This window comes from Neolamprologus brichardi, chromosome 1, assembly GCF_056152115.1.
Source record: "Neolamprologus brichardi isolate AB-2024 chromosome 1, ASM5615211v1, whole genome shotgun sequence".
Lineage (NCBI taxonomy): Eukaryota > Metazoa > Chordata > Actinopteri > Cichliformes > Cichlidae > Neolamprologus > Neolamprologus brichardi.
This window is the reverse complement of record NC_142104.1, coordinates 15,470,913-15,488,443: the sequence shown is the minus strand read 5'-3', so window position 1 is coordinate 15,488,443 and position 17,531 is coordinate 15,470,913. Positions and strand designations below refer to the sequence as shown.

General features: G+C 39.1%; 2 protein-coding genes across 2 annotated transcripts; both read left to right on the top strand.

Moving 5' to 3' along the window:
• Window positions 1-470: 470 nt before the first annotated feature.
• On the top strand, window positions 471-3,867 carry mpc1 (mitochondrial pyruvate carrier 1). Its single transcript, XM_087837600.1, has 4 exons — window positions 471-678; window positions 2,092-2,188; window positions 2,478-2,610; window positions 2,929-3,867. Exons 1-4 carry the CDS (start codon window positions 604-606, stop codon window positions 2,951-2,953), a joined length of 330 nt encoding a protein of 109 aa, XP_087693726.1. The 5' UTR covers window positions 471-603; the 3' UTR covers window positions 2,954-3,867.
• A 2,444-nt stretch (window positions 3,868-6,311) lies between these two features.
• kifbp (kinesin family binding protein) lies at window positions 6,312-15,669 on the top strand. The gene is made up of 13 exons (XM_006779972.3): window positions 6,312-6,869; window positions 7,168-7,266; window positions 7,416-7,495; window positions 7,583-7,641; window positions 7,784-7,908; window positions 10,249-10,342; window positions 11,003-11,115; window positions 11,376-11,525; window positions 11,789-11,863; window positions 13,046-13,208; window positions 13,316-13,490; window positions 13,568-13,753; window positions 13,913-15,669. Exons 1-13 carry the CDS (start codon window positions 6,345-6,347, stop codon window positions 14,049-14,051), a joined length of 1,983 nt encoding a protein of 660 aa, XP_006780035.3. The 5' UTR covers window positions 6,312-6,344; the 3' UTR covers window positions 14,052-15,669.
• The last annotated feature ends 1,862 nt before the right edge of the window (window positions 15,670-17,531 follow it).

The following is a 17,531-nucleotide window of genomic DNA, read 5'->3' as shown; positions in this document are numbered from 1 at the left end:
TATTTTTTAAAAACTTTCATAAATTAACTGATGTCCCCAAAAACGTGCGCCGCCCCCCTCCCCCCACCACCATGGAGATTATACTTATTTTTTGTTACTGAAAAAGTTGAAGCATCTAAAGTATATCTGTCTCTGATATCCTCTCTGACTTACACATGTTTACACCAACATCTTTGCTAACTATATTTTGGTAGTCTAAAGTTCTAGAGGTCAGATGCAGTCTTCCAGCAATTCCTAAAGCGTCAACCAACCTTTACGTGGGACTGAAGAAAGGCACATTCACCACTTTTTTAGTTACTTCGCCTTACCTGGAGTAATAGTTCTGACCTGATCTTATAATTTTTATTTATTTATTTATTTATTTGCCATATTGGGCGTTGGTTTTAACAGGAGTGCCGGTCTCCAGTGATTGGTTGTTTGCTGGGCAGTACCCAGCCGTCTGAGGTCGAGCCACGTAAATACGTCAGCGTCGTAAAACGTAATGTTATGGGTTGGAAATTTGACCGTCCTCTGAGCGGAGCTCCCAGTCGCCCTTCAGCCGACAGAAAGAAACATAAAGATCGCTCTTCTCGCCCAAAACATACACCAGCCTAACGTGAAACCATGGCAGGGACGATTGCACGGAAAGCTATTGAACACCTGAAGAGCAAGGACTTCAGGGACTACTTGATGAGGTCTGTGTCAGAAGCCGGAACATTTCTCTGTTAGCACGGCAGCTAAGCTAGCTACAGCTAGTCATGCAGAGTTAGCTAACGTTCACCTGCCCTAACTAAAGCTATAACAAAATTTTATGAACATTTTAAACGGTTTGTTTTTCTTTTGATATCTCTCTTCGTGCATAGTTTTGTACTTCGTTTTAAGTTGGTTTGTTTTCAAGAGCGACCATGTCTCCTGTGTTTTCTCCACATTATCAGCTTGATTGTTAACTTATAAGGAAGCCCATAAAACAAACAGGTAACCTAGAAAGTGGGTCGAACCCTGACGGTGAAACAACGTTAGCTTCTTAAGATGGTGGTGAACTGCTTTAAAAGTCTGAATCTGCGTCAAAAGCTGGCGGAGAAATCTACTCCTGCTACTTGTCAAGATATTGGTAAATGTGTAAGAGAGTGTTTACGTGCCACATATTAGCCACAGGTCTGAAATTTGGAGTAAAGGCCAAATTTTGGCATCTTTGGTCAGCATTGTTTGCGTTTGTCACAAATATACACAGTTGTTATCACTGTTATCTGAAGAGCTTTGCCTGTTTTAACACTTTAAAACCATCGATGGGCAAGCGTTATGACGTCTGGTGTATACTTGTGCAATATCTGTTCTTTTAAATCAAAACTACTGTGTGTTGGCAATCTGCACAAACGAGGTTTACTGCTTACTTTTGTTAAGGACTTGCAGCTGCCACCTAATTATGCGGGTGTTAAAATGCTACCTCATTCATTATATCCTTACTAAGAAATGCAAAATTATATTGACATTTGCTACCTACTTGAAGTTGTAATGATGTGTGAAAGACATCGTGTCTTTGTGACTTATCTTTATTTGTTTTCTCTTTCATGTGGAACTGAAAAAAACAAAACAAACGCCAAACAGCACAGTAAGTTACCATTTTTTCTGTTAGTATATCCTTTTCTTTGACAGGCTGTAGTTTTATCTGTACCTTACTATTTATTGATCTTGTATGTCATATACAGTGTTAACTTAAAAAATATGACACTGACCTTTTAGATACTTATCTTACGGTTATGTCTGGCTTTAAGTGCATAAGTTTGACTGATTCACATATAGTTAAAACAATGAGTCTGTGCTACCTTATGCAGCTGAAGTTTTTTTTTTTTTTTTTGCATTTTCTGTCCATTTGTTAAATTAAAATGAATTTTGTGCTTGAAGGAGTTAAAGCCCACTTTAGAAAAAGTGGTTGAAGATTTTTTTTTTATGCTAGTTTTGATTGTTTCTCCTGCTTGTGGTGTTCGAAAAGTCTTGTTTAATAGAGTTAGGCTTATTTATTTTTTTTCCCTTTTTCTACTTTTATCCTTTTGATGTAATTTATTAGTAACTGTATCTTCTCTACATTGACATGACTGTTGTGACTTTTTGCAGCATTTCTGGGGTCCTGTAGCAAACTGGGGTCTTCCTATCGCTGCCATCACAGATATGAAGAAGAGCCCTGAAATTATCAGTGGCAGAATGACCTTTGGTAAGATGGTCACAGACACATCCAGTATACATGCAATATTCTAATAATTTTCTAGTTAGCATTGATGCATTTTGGGCTGTGAGTGGTTCTTTTATTTCAGTGCTACTAAGAAGGCTTTGAGAGAAGCCGTGATGTCTGCACTGGTCTATTGATTTGTTTTAAGATTTTCTTTGATCTCCATGCTTTCCTGTTAAGATGTCGAAGAGTCTTATATAAAGACTTAACGTTAGAGCTGTAGTAGGTATATAAGAAAATATGGTTCTATTAAATGTATGGTTTCTCTCCTCAGCTCTGTGCTGTTATTCGCTGCTGTTCATGAGGTTTGCCTACAAAGTGCAACCCCGCAACTGGCTACTGTTCGCTTGCCATTTGACCAATGAGTCAGCCCAACTGATCCAGGGTAGCCGTCTCATCAAATACAAGTAAGAAACTTTTCTGTTCTGGGGTTGGTTTCTTTTAAAGTACATTCTAATTTTCAATCACCTGTTCATAGAAGATCATAACTCTGCAAGATATGAGGACTGTGTTTTTGGCAAAGTCTGTGCACATGATGTCACATATCAGGACTCTGACTGAGGGTACAGCTTTTGTTTACTTTGGCTATTTTCCCACTGTGACCTTTAACCCAGATCAGTATTTCATCATTTAACTGCAGTGCTTTAGATTTTAGCAAACAAAAAAACCCAACAACATTAGATATGATAATAGAAACATTAATGCCTTACATTTCTGTATTTCAGCATGGAGAAGAAGATGGGCTCTTAGTCCCTGATGCAGATGGTCTCCAGAGTGGCACTGTGCTGCTTCAACACTCACCTAAACCTTGGAATCATGTCTCTGAACTTATCTAATTAGTAAACTGCTGCACTTCCATTCTTTTTAGTAAAAAACCAAACTTGACGTTATCATGATTTGTACCTTTAAGTTTCAGCCACTTTACTAAAAACAGGGATTAAAAACTGATGCTTTGCTCTATAAATTAAGGTCAATTGGTGTGAATTATTATTATTATTATTTTATTTTATTTTTTTATTTTTTTTTTATTTATTTTTTTTGGCAACATTCAATATGACGCACCAAAATATAATGTGGAAGAATGTACACAAGGCTAAGCAGCCTGACAGTAAGATGTCTTGCACCCAAGATCTACTTGCTTTGGCACACTTTTAAACAAAACGAACAATTATTTGTCTAATATTGGCAAACTTGAGGTCACACTTTTGAAATATGTGGGGGGGGTTTTTTTGGCTTTTTTTTTTTTTGTTAAATTCAGAACACACATGGGTTAAGCTGTTTGTCTTTTGAGTTGGAAGTTATTCTGTAAATTGTATATATGAGTATATCTGTGGGAAACTTGTCAAACTAGTTTCCCACAAGTGTCAAAATACATTCAAACAAATGTTTAAAACAAAATCAATAGTTACATCTTTTCATGTGGTGAAACTGTCCGCGTTATAAAGCAGTATAATCATGGTACAAACTCAGACTGGCTAGGTTATCATCTGGCATGACCAGACAAGAGGAGCTGCTGCTTCTGCCGGTGCTTTTCAAACATGCACTGTGTGTTATTATGTGTCATTCCCATTAATTTATTGTCACTGAATAATTCATGTTATTTTCCCTGATTAATATTTGGATTCTATAAGTTTGTTAAAATAAACTGACTATGACAAAACTGATTTATTTTCTGAGTTTTGTTTGTTTTACTTGGACTTTGAACTTCTTGTTTGTCTCAGTCATGTCCTCTGTCACTCTTGGTGATCCAGTGACATTTAATTGCATCAGATATTTCTGCTATGGAAAAGTCAAGAAGTCACCTCTCTGTATTTACACTCAGCATTGCCACTGTTGAATAAACAGAAGACACTTTTCCCCCCGCAAAGATAGAAAGTACAAATCAGAATAACTACGTGAATTCTTTATGACTTTTTGTTCACATGTACACCCAAGGCTTTCAGTAAAAACAGTTGATATATACTATATTAAGCATTAACATGTTGTCCATATTTAATGCTGAACAAATAGCTTGTTTGCACTATAATAACCAGTGGTTGAAGAGGCACTCTGATCTTTTAGTTCAATTTTTATTGGTACCAAATTAAAACATACCCCTCTAGGCAATTTATATTATATGATAAAGACTCTACAATAATGCAGAGAAAACCTCAGCAATCAAATGAACCATTATGAGCAAGCACTTGTTGACAATGGGAAGGAAACATTTCCTTTTAACATTAAGAAACCGCCTGCATAAATAGGTGAAAGCAGTCCTACATCAGGAACGGATCTAGATGGGTGGCATGTGCCACCCTAAAATGATCCCTTGCCACCCTAGTTTTGCATATGACAGTGCTGTTTATTAAAATAAGACAGCATTAACACTTTGAGCCTAGCTACAGTTAACACCGAATATAAATTCTAAAACTAAACTGAATATATTGCATTGTGAGAGGAATTCAGAGACTCACTGGTAACAGTTCGAAGACAAAGAGTAAATGGCTGCGTTCGTGGGAGATTCAGTTTAACACTATTGCTTGATGCGGGAAAACAGACTTCTGGAACATGTCATAGTTAGCAGGGATAGTGTCAAAGAATGCAAACAATGAAAAGAAGCTGAGGTATGCCAAGTTACTCAGGAACTGGACTGAAAATCAGATGCAAAGGGTTTGATGGAGTGATGACTCAAAATTTAGTCATCATCATCATCATATGCAAAGGAGGTCAGGAGAGCGCTACAGCAGTGAGTGTCTACAGCCATCTATAAAGCACGGTGGAGGCTCTGTCATGGTTTGGGGCTGCCATTCAGCCAGGGGTGTTAGAGATGTCGTCGAAATGGATGCAATTATGATGCGACGGCTACCCTGTGTTAATGACCCCTGCATCAGTACCTTGTTTGGAATAGCAGTGGAGAAGACGTAGACTCGGTGCTGCAGACATCTGAGCTGAGAAAGCTTATAAAAGAGTAAAGAGTAGTTGTGAAAATGAAACTCATCACAGGACTCTGTGCACTTGAATAGCTGATCATCAGCACGTTTGCTAGTCTGGAGCATTCAGATCCACCCAAAGACTGTTCAGTGCTCACAGAAACTGCACGATAACCAAGAGCTGCATCTGAACCTCTACAGGCCTCAGACAGCATGTTGAATGTTGACGTTCATTACAGTTTAATTAAAAAAAACAAACAAAAAACGAACAAGTATGGCTTGTTGTTAAGGGCTGCCAGGAGAAAGCTTCTTCTCTCTAAAAAGAACGGGACAACTCAGTTGAGGTTTGCAAATTTGCCCTTGAAGTAGGCTTCTGGAGCAACGTCTTTTTAACAGATGAGACCAAAGTGGAGATTTGGCCATAATGCACAAAAGTACCTTCACGTTGTGCTTATTACAACATTATTGTGTGGAAGTGATAAACAGGTGATGATGGTGATGCAGCATACAGAGAGGAGGTGCAACGACTGACACTTTGGTGCCAGGACAAGAATCTATGTCTCAATGTTGACAAAACAAAAGAGCTGATTGACTTTAGGAAGGCTGTCCATCTCCCGCTCAGCACTGCTGGTGTCACAGTAGAGCGAGTGAAGAGCACCAGATTCCTCGGTGTTCACTTCACAGAGGAGATGAGTCCGTCACAGATGGTGTGGTCAGTGAAGATCCTTCTAAAACATAATTTATCTTTATGCCTACAGCGACATCATATGCATTACCTCTAGAGAAGTTGTAAATAAGTAGGCATGGTAATGTAATAATGGTAATGATTATATTTGCTGTTCATTACACAACTTATACACAGCTACTGACACTACACAAAAATGACCAGAAAAAAAAAATCACATGTATATTAATAAATAAATAATCTGTTTATTGATCTTTTGTATGTATTATGCTTGATGTGTGTTATTCTTGTTGGCCATAAACAGGAGTGCAAAGTTGTGTTTCACCTCATGTGAATGTGCTAATGTGACAGCAAAATCCTTGTTTCTTCTAAAATGATTAAAGTGAAGTGACCTTTTGATTTGACCATAACTGTAATTAAAATCTAAAGCTGCAATAGAACTCCGAAATGTAGGCAAGCAATGCTTTTAATGGAGTAAAACAGGATTAACTAAGACCTCAGAGGAAGGAAGGAAACTCACATGGCCAGAGAGAGCAACCTCCGGTAGATGGCAGCAACGCAACAAGAAGCACGCAGCTGCGCCAGAACGCCGAAGAGGACCAACATGGCGTCCTTCAACAGCAACGAATGGAGAGCTATCTGCGACAAATTCACGAACGCCCAAAATCTCACAGAAATAGAATCACGAAACGACCCAGAAAATGACCCCTTCCGCTCTAAATACAAAGCCAGGGAGCTTCTCAGAGAAATATACTGCTCGCTGAAGAATTTTGAAGCGGGCGAAGGTGAAGAGGAGGGCGGCGGAGAGAGCGGCGGAGAGAGCGGCGACCAACGGCCGACAGAGCAGCCGGTGGACGGGCAGAGAGAGGACCTGTTCGGCCAGGGCTTCAACGGTGATTCACCAGCCGGGTTGCGGGCCGCAAAACTCGGAGCTGTGGAGTACTACCTGGGCGTCAACCATGTGGACACGGAGGAGCTTCCTGCCGGGCAGGAGCACCTAATGAACTGCATGAAGCTGCTGGAGAGATGCAGAGTGTCGTCCCCGAATGTGTCCCTGTTTATCCACGTTAGGGTAACGTTGATCGTTTCTTTCTTACAATAATGCAAAGCTGCTATTTAAAACACATAAATAAATAAAAAATACACTACATACAGAAGTTATGGTATGATCACTGACAAGAATATGTATTAACCCTGTCACATGTGATTATAATGCTAAGGATGATTTTTGAAAACACTCCATCAGATTGTTTGTGAAGCGTTATAAATAAAGCACTGCCACATTTTTTTAAGAGTCACACCGCTATAGTAGGAGCATCAGATGATGCATGATCATTTGATGCTCATGTCTTGTCTCCTTGTGTTTTCAGAACCAGCTGGGTATCCTCTGGGCAGGCCGGGATGAGACAGAGACTGCACAGGGCTTCCTCGAAACTGCAGAATCCATCTATCAACGTTACATGAAGGAGGCAAGGCTGATTTCCTGAATAAAAGTTTATTTTTAAAAAATGAGGACTGATTGAAATATTCGTTTTCAGGAAGGTAATGCTGCCCCCACAGTATGGCTGCAATCACAATAGGTAAATCCTCTTCATCATTTAATTTCTTCTTTTTTCAGGATGGTAGTCCTCCCACTGACATGACAGAGTACTTTGCTGCTGAGGAGAGCCTGCTCACTCACCAGGAAAGGATTAAGAGGTAACTTCCACAGCAGATTTCCAGATTATTGCTATTTCCTTGCTTGTGTTTAGTCCCTTTGTCTCTCTCTGCTTTCCTTGTGTATAGGTTTGAGTTGGCCTACACCCATACCATGTACTACCTTGCTCAAGTTTATAAAAACCTGGGTGAGTATGAGATCATTTAAGAATAATACAGACCACAAAAAAAAAAAAAAAACTAATGAAACAACAAGAAATTGCATCTGACCCTTAATTTGCTATGTAAATGACTTGTAATAACTATAGTAACTATAGTTTTGTCTCTCAGGTGAAACTGAGCGTGCCGCTACCTACTGCCACACAACCCTGCAGAGACAGCTACAGTTAAATCAGTTTACTCCAATGGAGTGGGCTCTAAATGCTGCTACACTATCCCAGTATTACATCACTAAGGTAAGCATATAGCCAGTTTAAAGTCATTTATAGACATTTGATTTGCAACCTAAGATATTCTGCATGTTATATAAAATGTTTTTTTCTTTTAAAAGTGCTGCATGCAGTATTCACAACCACTAGATGTCACATAAGAGTTACTTAGAATGTCACAGATGATGGTAACAAGAGTAAAAAGGGAGGTTTAACAAGATGGTAGTGAGACCTGCTGTGTTTGGAGCTGATGGCAGTGCCGAGTGGAAGATGCTCAGATTTTCACCAGCAGTATGGACATGATTAGAAATTAATATAATATAGGTTTGAGTTAGAGAGGCAAGATTGAGATGCTTTGGACACGTGCAGGACATCTTAATTTATTGATTTATAAATGGTGTAGATGAAAATCTAATTTTTTAGCGTCCTGGTTTGGACTCCGCCATATTGTTTATAAAGTGCAGGGTGGGAAGTCACGCTTGTCTCTTAAGAGTTCTGCGGAAGGCTAACAGGAACTCACATACGCGTACACACACAGCCAGATCAGAAGCTTGTAGTAAGAAGAAAGATTGTGTCTTATCCAGCTAATTTCAGCGCTAACCCTCAGTTTTCTGCACTACAGAGGTGTTTCACTTCTTACCGGAGTAACTTGTCATGGTAGCTTATACTGTAATGTGGTCTGGAGCAGGCTAAGTTCCAGATTAGAGATCAACAGCTCTAAAATCACCGTCTACTGATCAGTCAGTTCTCCAGAACATAGCGTCACCATTCCTAAAATTCCTTGGATCTCTGCAGGCAGAGTAGGTTTGGTCTAAAGTTTTTCATCACCATCTAAAGTCATTGTGTTTCTGATTCAGTAATGAATATAGATTCTTACATGCAGATTTACTGTATGTATTATTTTCTTTTGACAGGGAACAATTTTAAAACTGTTGCATTGTTGTGTAAGCATTACTGTCTGATCCTAAAGCAGGACCCCTACACTGCCGTGGTGACATCATATCAAGTCTATGTTTCATTTCTGTTTTTATATTTAATCTTTATTCTCAAACCCTTAAACAGTATTGAGTCTGCAGCTGTGAGAATAATGTCCAGTTTAAGAAATCCCTTACTAGAACCACTGAAAGGTCAAACTGAGTCTCACAGAAATATGCATATGTTAATTTACTGATTTAGAAAATGTATAAATGTTGTTATACTTGATTCTAATCTGCTGCTAAGTCTCTTTTACACGGACTGAATTGCAGAGTACCTATTTGATCTGCCGAAAAAACTAAGCACATCGGCTTAATTGGGCTATAGGTCAGTAAACTTTAAGTTTCAAAGCTATAATGTGCAGCTGCCACCTAAGAAATAAACAGCACTATGAAGCCACTCGGCAACTAAAAAACTTGAACCAAAATGATTATTTTACTGCTCTGTGCGCTAACGATTAACTGTTAACAAATTGCTGCAACATTCATCTTTTGTTGTTTTTGCAAAAGTGTTGGATTTTACTGGCACAGTTTAGGATTTTATTTGTTCTTTATAGCTTCTTAATCACCATTTGATAACATCTCTAGAGTAAGCAGCAGTTATAGGGACTTTTGTGGAACAAAAGTCATGTGACCTGTGAAATGTCCCTTTTAGATTAGTTCGTTGGTTAGAAAACCAAATGCAGGAGACACTCTGCATTCATTTTGTGGGTTGATAACTAGCCTCGTTTTGAGCTGTTACCTTATCGCCTGGGCAAGTAAATTCAGATAACAGAAAAATACCCTGAATATGTTGAAATGCTTCGTTATACAGGGCCCTGTTAGCCAAAAATATTGACTTGATAAGCTATCATCTTATCTATTCTCCACTCTTTACACAGCATGGTAAAATTAAGCAGCATTAGTGGCTCACTGGTTCATATTGCTTCCACACAGCGAGCAAGTCTCCATGTGGTGTTTCCATTATCTCCTGGTGCTTTTTCAAGGAGCTCAGATTTCTCCTGCAGACATAAAACACACCAGGTTAATGCTGCCTACCTCCACCCCGGACACCAAACGACATTCCTAATTTCAATAGCTTTACTTTCTATTTGAATAAAGATGAGTCAGTCTTCATATTTTGTAGTTGTTTGCTACTATAGAAATATCCAAGATTAAGCTTTAAAAGGAATAAATCTTGAAAGGTTTATTCTGTTCAAAGAGAGTAAAGCTTTACCTTACTTTTTTTTTTTTTTAAGCTCTTATGTATTTTCTTATGTATTTTCTTATGGTTCAGATGTACAGAAGCATATTTTTAATGTCTGGTTTAATTGCCATGTCTGTCACAGTAGTTTGTTTTAGATGAAGTGATGAGAAATGGGTGTGTAGTTATCTGTGCTTTTGTGTTTTCTAGGGCCGCTACATGGAAGGCAGACACTGCCTCTCAGCAGCTACTGTTATTTCTGATTTGGCAGGCGAGGTTCCTTCTGAGGCTGCAGCACAAGAGAGTAATTATCTATACCAACTTAATTTGAAATACTTATTAATGGGGCAGCACGGTGGCACGGTGGTTAGCACTGTTGCCGCACAGCAAGAAGGTCCTGAGTTCAATTCCACCATCAGGCCGGGGTCTTTCTGTGTGGAGTTTGCATGTTCTCCCCGTGTTTGCGTGGGTTCCATCCGGGTACTCCGGCTTCCTCCCACCGTCCAAAGACATGCAGCTTGTGGGGATAGGTTAATTGGATAATCCAAATTGCCACGAGGTGTGAGTGTGTGAGTGAATGTGAGTGTGAATGGTTGTCTGTCCCTGTGTGCTGGCCCTGCGACAGACTGGCGACCTGTCCAGGGTGTACCCCGCCTCTCGCCCTATGACAGCTGGGATAGGCTCCAGCACCCCCCGCGACCCTGAAAAGGATAAGCGGAAGTGAATGGATGGATGGATACTTATTAATGCTCATTTGCTTTTGTACCCATCATCAGCTACACTGAGTCAAACAGGAGAAAATGCAACTGTGTCCCAAAGCGGACAACTTACAATTCGTCCTCGGCACGGTCCGTGCGAACCCCTCATGCCATCCTTACGTCATTCAGACATATTTGCTCTTTGTTCTCTATCTCGTGGCATATCTCAACATCTTTTTCATCTTTTCTCTTCTGGTCTGACCCAGATGAGGCAGAGAGTGAACGCAGGGAACATCTTAGACAGAAGAGAGCAGAGATCGCAAGATGTTGGATAAAATACTGTTTGAACCTCCTGCAGGATGCCAAGAAGCAGCTAGAGGTACTGCATAGATGTGTGTGGCTTTATTGTGTTTGTTGTGACACTAACCACAAAAACTTTATCAGCAGAATGTCATATCTCAGTTAAAACATTTTTTAAGCACTGTCACGTCAAGTTGACCGTTCTTGGTCTTAGAGTATTTTATCATGTGGAACATCTGTTTTTCTGTGTGTTTATCTCTTTCTGCATCTTTACTCTGCACTGGTGTTTTGTTTTTATCTTAAAATGCAGTCTGTTTGCATGTGTTTGTGTATACTCAGGACAACATCGGTGAGCTGGATACCGATCGTCAGGAGGAACTGAAGAGAGCTAGACAACGTGAGGAGGAAGAAGAAGAAAAGGGCAGGAAGAGTGCTCTGCTGTTTGGCTCTGAAGACACCTTTGACTCTATTGCTAGCATTGAAGAGAAGGTCTGAATCTTGTGCCAGATAATTCTTCTGCTGATACTAAAACTGTAAAGATTGTAGGTATTATTGTTAAGAAGAATAATGCTACTGGTTCTGCATGCAGGCCTTGCAGACAGTGTGTTTACAGAGTCTCACTCATTTTTTTTTACTGAGGGGAGAGTTAAAAAATCTGGCTATTAAGGAAGAATAAAGCATAGCTTTTTGTAAATTAATAATCGAGCTAATGCAGAAGGAGCAATCAAATTAATTAGCTTTCTTATTTGCAGGTGATGTGTTTGTTCCCCTTGGACTTCACTGAGGCCAGATCTGTATTCCTGGTAGGACAGAATCATGTCACGCAGGTATGTGTATATATATACACACACAGTGGTGAAAAGATCATATAAGCAAACAGACACACCCAACAAGGTTGCACAATAATTCACTATAATCCCATACAAGATGTACAGATAATCATATAACTCTGTTACATAAGAAAGTGCAGCGTACAAACGCACACATTTTTTTTGTTTTTGGCAAGCATTTATAAGCCCAAACAGCACTGCAAGATACTACTGTATATGTCAAGGGTGTTAAACATAAGGCACAGGGGTCAGAATTGACCCTCTAAATACAGCCCACTGGACAGCTTTGGAAAATCTGAAGAATGGCATAGCGGTGTTTTCATAAATTTTACAGCTTTCTGTGGTAAAGACCATTAATACCAAACCTAAGTAATAAATAAACAATGAAATGATAAAAAAGTACCTGTTTTTTCACTGTTTAAGATATATATGTGTGTGTTGTTTTGTTTTTTATAATGTGTCCTTACTTAAAAAATGAACCAAAAACAGGACAATCAACAACCTATTTTTCTGTCATTTTACATGCCTATCACTTACAGTTTAGTCATAAAAAGTCATGTTGACAGATTTCTTGGATTTGCTGCAGCGATCTTTCTTCATCATGTAGAAAACCTGAAACTTTCTGTTGAAACTCTTGGATTCAATGGGGCTGTACACTGACAGAAAGGGGAGTTTCACTTGTTTCACTTAAAACAAGTGAAAAACAAAAAGTAGGCTGGATGTGGCCCACTGTCTAAAATGACTTTGACACCCTTACTGTATCCAATGAGACTTTATTTCACATTACAGTTGATCTGTCATTTTATTTCTAGCTGACGCAAAAATTAATTGCACATCTTAAAGACTAAAAATCCTGAGTTAGATTTGATCCAAGTTTCGTGTTTACCCTCGTTCAAATATTTTCTGCTGTTCATGTGTGAGAAAGAAACACCAACCACTGAACCCACAACGTGTATTTAAAGCCGTACTTTTTGGTGGTCTTGAAATGTGTACGTGGGTGTTGTGACCCAGTGGTAATGTGTGAGGTTGCTTTAAGGTTGCATTTATATTATAGAAAAAGCAATAGTTCCCCACCCAAACTCACTCATAAAGAGGAGCATGAGGAAGGGAATTTTTATTCTTGTTAGGTGATTTTTTTTTTCTTTTTTTGACTGTATCTCTATTGTTTCACTCTGAAAGGCCAAGGACTACTTTCAGATGGATGGCTATGTGACAGACCACATAGAGATTTTGCAGGATCACAGTGCTCTGTTCCGATCCCTGGCCTTCTTTGAAGAGGATCTGGAGCGGCGCTGCAAGATGCACAAACGAAGGGTGGACATGCTGGAGCCGATCTGCAACGGTACTTCTTTAAAGACACTGTCATGTCTTTTCTAATGAAGTTTAGTTGAGGAAGAACAGAGGCAAATGACCAATTAGCTGACTTAACTTTTCTTTCCTTCTCTGTAGACTTGAACGCACAGTACTACCTAATGATCCGCAGACAGTTGATGTTCGAATTGGCTGAGACCTACAATGAAATGATGGACCTAAAACTTGCATTGGCCAACCGACAAGCAGACACACAGTCTCTAGATAACCACACCATTAAGAAATTTAACCATCTCTGCTCTGCCTCTGCCAAGTAAGTACTTTTTTATTTGTTCTCTGTGGGTCTGTTTTACTCATGTCTGAGTAATTTCTGTATCTTCTTCTCTTCAGGTACTTCCAGATGTTCTTAGACTCTCTGTGTTCTCCAGAAGGGAAATTTCCAGAGCGCCTGGAGGAGGAAGTTCTCAGACCAGCTCTGGTCGCACGCTTCAGAGTGGCTCGACTACACAGCCGACTCATCAGCACCTCACCTACTGTTCAACTGGACAACCTAAACAAATCTCTGGAAAACTACAAGTACGAATATTCATCAAGCACTTTGGCAGTTAGATATAAAAATAGTTGGCAGGACTTTAAGATTGCACAAAACATAGAATAGAAAAAGACTTATTTAGATCAACTGCATCCTGCTAGTTGCCATGATGTTTGATTTTTCATCTTCCACCTGTTGTGCAGGTATGTGGTGCAGTATTGTGAGGCCAACCCTGATGCAGGAGCCACTGTGGAGACAGAGCTGGAGCTGAGTAAGGAGATGGCCGGCCTCCTTCCTCTCAAAATCAACCGCCTCAAAGCAAGGATGGCCTCAAACAACTGAAAGAATACACTCTTTACTTCACTTGCTTACTAATCCGGTTAAACTCATAATTTTTAGGCGCTCATCGGACACTCCCATCTAAAAACTGAATGGAAACTGACTGACTTCTGTGTTTATATTAGCTTCGTTTTGTGCAGTGGGCATGCTGCGTTCACTGTTAAATACATACCCGGCTGTAAATACCTGCTCGCCGCTGTGAAGTAGCCTTTGTGGTTAATTTACCTTTAAGTCTCATTACAAAGAAAATGCATCCTGTTAAACATTCATAAGAAAACACAAGTGTCTCTTTTGTATTACTAAGAAGTCGAAACTGGTTGGGTATGTTATGAAAAAAACAACCTCTTTGGATCAAATGGGCGACAATCTGATCTCATTTTTCACTCTAGCAGTGGAAGAGAGTACAACAAACCAAACAGCCACAGCCTTTGTAGGTTTAAAACTAATATATCAGATGCTGCTATTGCAAAAACAGTGTTTTGTTTTGTTTTTTTGTTAAATTGTAATTTGTTTTAAATTCTTACTATTCCAGCACCCTCTGGCCTCTGACCCTAGTCTGATTAATACACGCTTTCTAATGTTAATCATATTGGTTTTAATTTATTGTGGCTTTATTTTCTATAAAGCACTCAGTGTAGTAAAAGTGTCTGATGGTGAATTAAGTGTGATGGCGTACTGCGACCAGCCTGAGGTAACGTTAAGAGAGTTCATCTGTTTTGTGCTACTGACTGACAAGACGACCATTAATGAGTGGACTTGATCACACTGGTGTTAGCTTAGTAGACATTATAATTTGTATAACGTGAGGTTCATTTTTGTCAGACTGTTTTTTCTTCCTGTTCTACCTTATCATCCAGTTTTTATGCACAACATATAGCGATTAGCGATATAAAACCAATGAGCTAATTCACACTTGTACCACATTAGCAACATGTTTTTGTTTTTTGAGTTTTTGGGGGCGTTTTGGTTTGCTTTCTTTTTTCTTTTCTTTTTTTACTTGCAGTGAGAACCTAAGTGTTAAACCGACTTTTTTCTGGTATGCCTTCATATAACACAAGGTGTGGCTCTGAGTAACAAACTAAAATTATCTCAGTTTTGGGTGCCGATGACTTTAAGGACTATACTATTAAGCCAGATTATTCGATTGCTTAATGCAGAGAAATGTCTAAAGCTGTGTCTGTTAAAATGTCTTGACTTCACTGTGACTATGTGATCGCCTATAAAAAAGAAAAGTGCATGTGCTCTTCTTTTTGTCGAGTTCATATTTCTTCTTTCTTTGTTCTTCCGCCTGTCATTTGCACTCCAGTCAATTTATACCTCAGTATTACCAATTTACCTCAAGAGGTTTTACATTCTATACATGTTACAGGGCTACATATTTACCACTGTGCAGCTAAACTAAAGTGTGTTAGGCGACACAGCTTCATTCCTAGAAGCTATTTACAGTAAACATGATGGATTTGGGAATAGGTTCCCTCACAGAGTGATGTATCACAAATCCATGTCGTAATCTTTCCAAAGAACCAACATCTATTTATCACATTTATTTTGGGAAATAACGAACATCGTTACATCCTTTACCCTCTGCGTCAGCTCCTTACCACTTACCCACTTACACAAGCATGCAAATAAAAAATACTTTGCCATAAGAGAGTATTTGTGTTTTTATCACATTATGTAAAAGCATACCACGGCCCAATTTCTGCTTTCATGCTCCCCATTTAATACTTGTCAAAACATGCACCGGCAAACCTGCTCGGCATCACACGATTACCACTAATAGACTGTGAGCAAGAACCTGTTCAAGAGCGCTTAGCGGAAAATGCTGCACACTTACGGAGAAATATTCAGGCTCATAGAAATTCCAGGTTTTTGTTTACATTCATGTGAAAAGAACGTTTTTACAAGATTGTTTTCAGAGGAATCAAGAGGGTCAGGAGTAGCCAGGTGCTGCTAATCAAATGTAGACAAGAGTGACCAACTCTAAAAAGCAGACATTTTATAATTCTAGACATTAAAATGACAAAAAAAATGGAGCAGGTATGACTTCGTCTTGATGCATGCTCAGTCATCTGGGTAAGTAAATAATCTAAGTCATCCACTCATCCAAGTGACTTCTTCAGTCTCAGCTGACTGCAGGTTTCCCCAACATTATAAACTGTACATTTACAAATAACTGAAACTAGCCAACTGAATAAACCATGGGCTCATGAACAATGGACCTCACAGTCCATTGTTCATTCAGTGGGCTAGTTTCAGTTATTTGTAAATGTACAGTTTATAAGGTTGGGGAAACCTGCAGTGAGTTGAGACTGAAGAAGTCACTTGGATGAGTGACGAAACATTTTCCCCACTGAAAACGCTACATCCAGATGAACAGAATCAACCTTTTGGGAGCACGTATTACTTGTTTGGAAGCCTCTTCTCTCTAAGCAGAATATGACTTTGGTGTGCAATGTTGACTGTAGACAGGTGAGACCAAAGTGCAGATGTTTGTTTGGCTATAATGTTCAGTTAATGCAAAAACAGCACACATAGCAAAAGTCAAACACGATGCAGGGCAGATGATTTGAGCTTGTATTGCAGCCACGGGACCCGGTCGATTATGAACTCCTCTGTGTACCAAAGTATTCAGTTAAAGCCTGGATGAAACTGCAACAGCACGAAGATCACAGCAGCAAATGTAAAGCAGAGTAGCTGGAAAAGAAAAGACTCAAAATGTTGCAAAGTCCAGACCTTAGACTGATTGAAATCCTGTGGTGGGACCTTAAGAGTGCTGTACATAAACAAATGCCCACAAACCTCAATGATCTGAAGCAACAATGCAGGCTAAAACTTCTCCACAGCCATGTGAGAGACTGATTAAGTCACATAGAAAACAGTTACTTGAAATTATTGTTGCTGCAGGTGGTTTTATAAGCTACTGTATCACGGGGTGTATTTAGTTTCCACAGGACTGCAAAGAGTACTGTGGAAGCATTTTTTTTTTCACATGACTATATATTTGTAGGATTGCCAAGCATTCAAATATAAATTAAGACACCTAAAGAGGTCTGAAAGATTTTTCACTTTTTATGAAGTGAAAAGAATTTCTGTGAAAATAATTGTAGTTAATGGTTAAACATTTATACAATTAAAACAAATGTGATGCACAAAAATTAAGTAAGTTTAATGTATTTATAATTCAAATGTATCATCCCAGTGAATGCCTTAAACTTCTATTTTTTTAACATTTGATTCATTCTGATGTTTTTCTCTGGTTCTATTAGTGCGATTGAGCTTAAGACTGGCGACACTGCAAAAAGAAAGCAAACAAAAGCCAATGAGTGTGTTTTAATATGTGTGTGAACTTGCAAAATTCATGAGGACCTTTTTTGTTTTCTTTCTTTTAAACTGTTAAGTTTCAGTTTGCATTCACAGACCTGACGTACACTCCTAGGATCAGACAAAGCAGGAGGAGGGGAAGGCAATATGGCGCTGCAG

Excerpts from the sequence above, each read along its gene's own strand:
- mpc1 (XM_087837600.1), top strand. The coding sequence starts at position 604 with ATGGCAGGGACGATTGCACGGAAAGCTATTGAACACCTGAAGAGCAAG. Across the intron at positions 679-2,091 it reads GGGACTACTTGATGAGGTCT|CATTTCTGGGGTCCTGTAGC; the intron begins GTGTCAGAAGCC and ends GACTTTTTGCAG. Across the intron at positions 2,189-2,477 it reads CAGTGGCAGAATGACCTTTG|CTCTGTGCTGTTATTCGCTG; the intron begins GTAAGATGGTCA and ends TTCTCTCCTCAG.
- kifbp (XM_006779972.3), top strand. The coding sequence starts at position 6,345 with ATGGCAGCAACGCAACAAGAAGCACGCAGCTGCGCCAGAACGCCGAAG. Across the intron at positions 11,526-11,788 it reads TTGCTAGCATTGAAGAGAAG|GTGATGTGTTTGTTCCCCTT; the intron begins GTCTGAATCTTG and ends TCTTATTTGCAG. Across the intron at positions 13,754-13,912 it reads AAATCTCTGGAAAACTACAA|GTATGTGGTGCAGTATTGTG; the intron begins GTACGAATATTC and ends CCTGTTGTGCAG.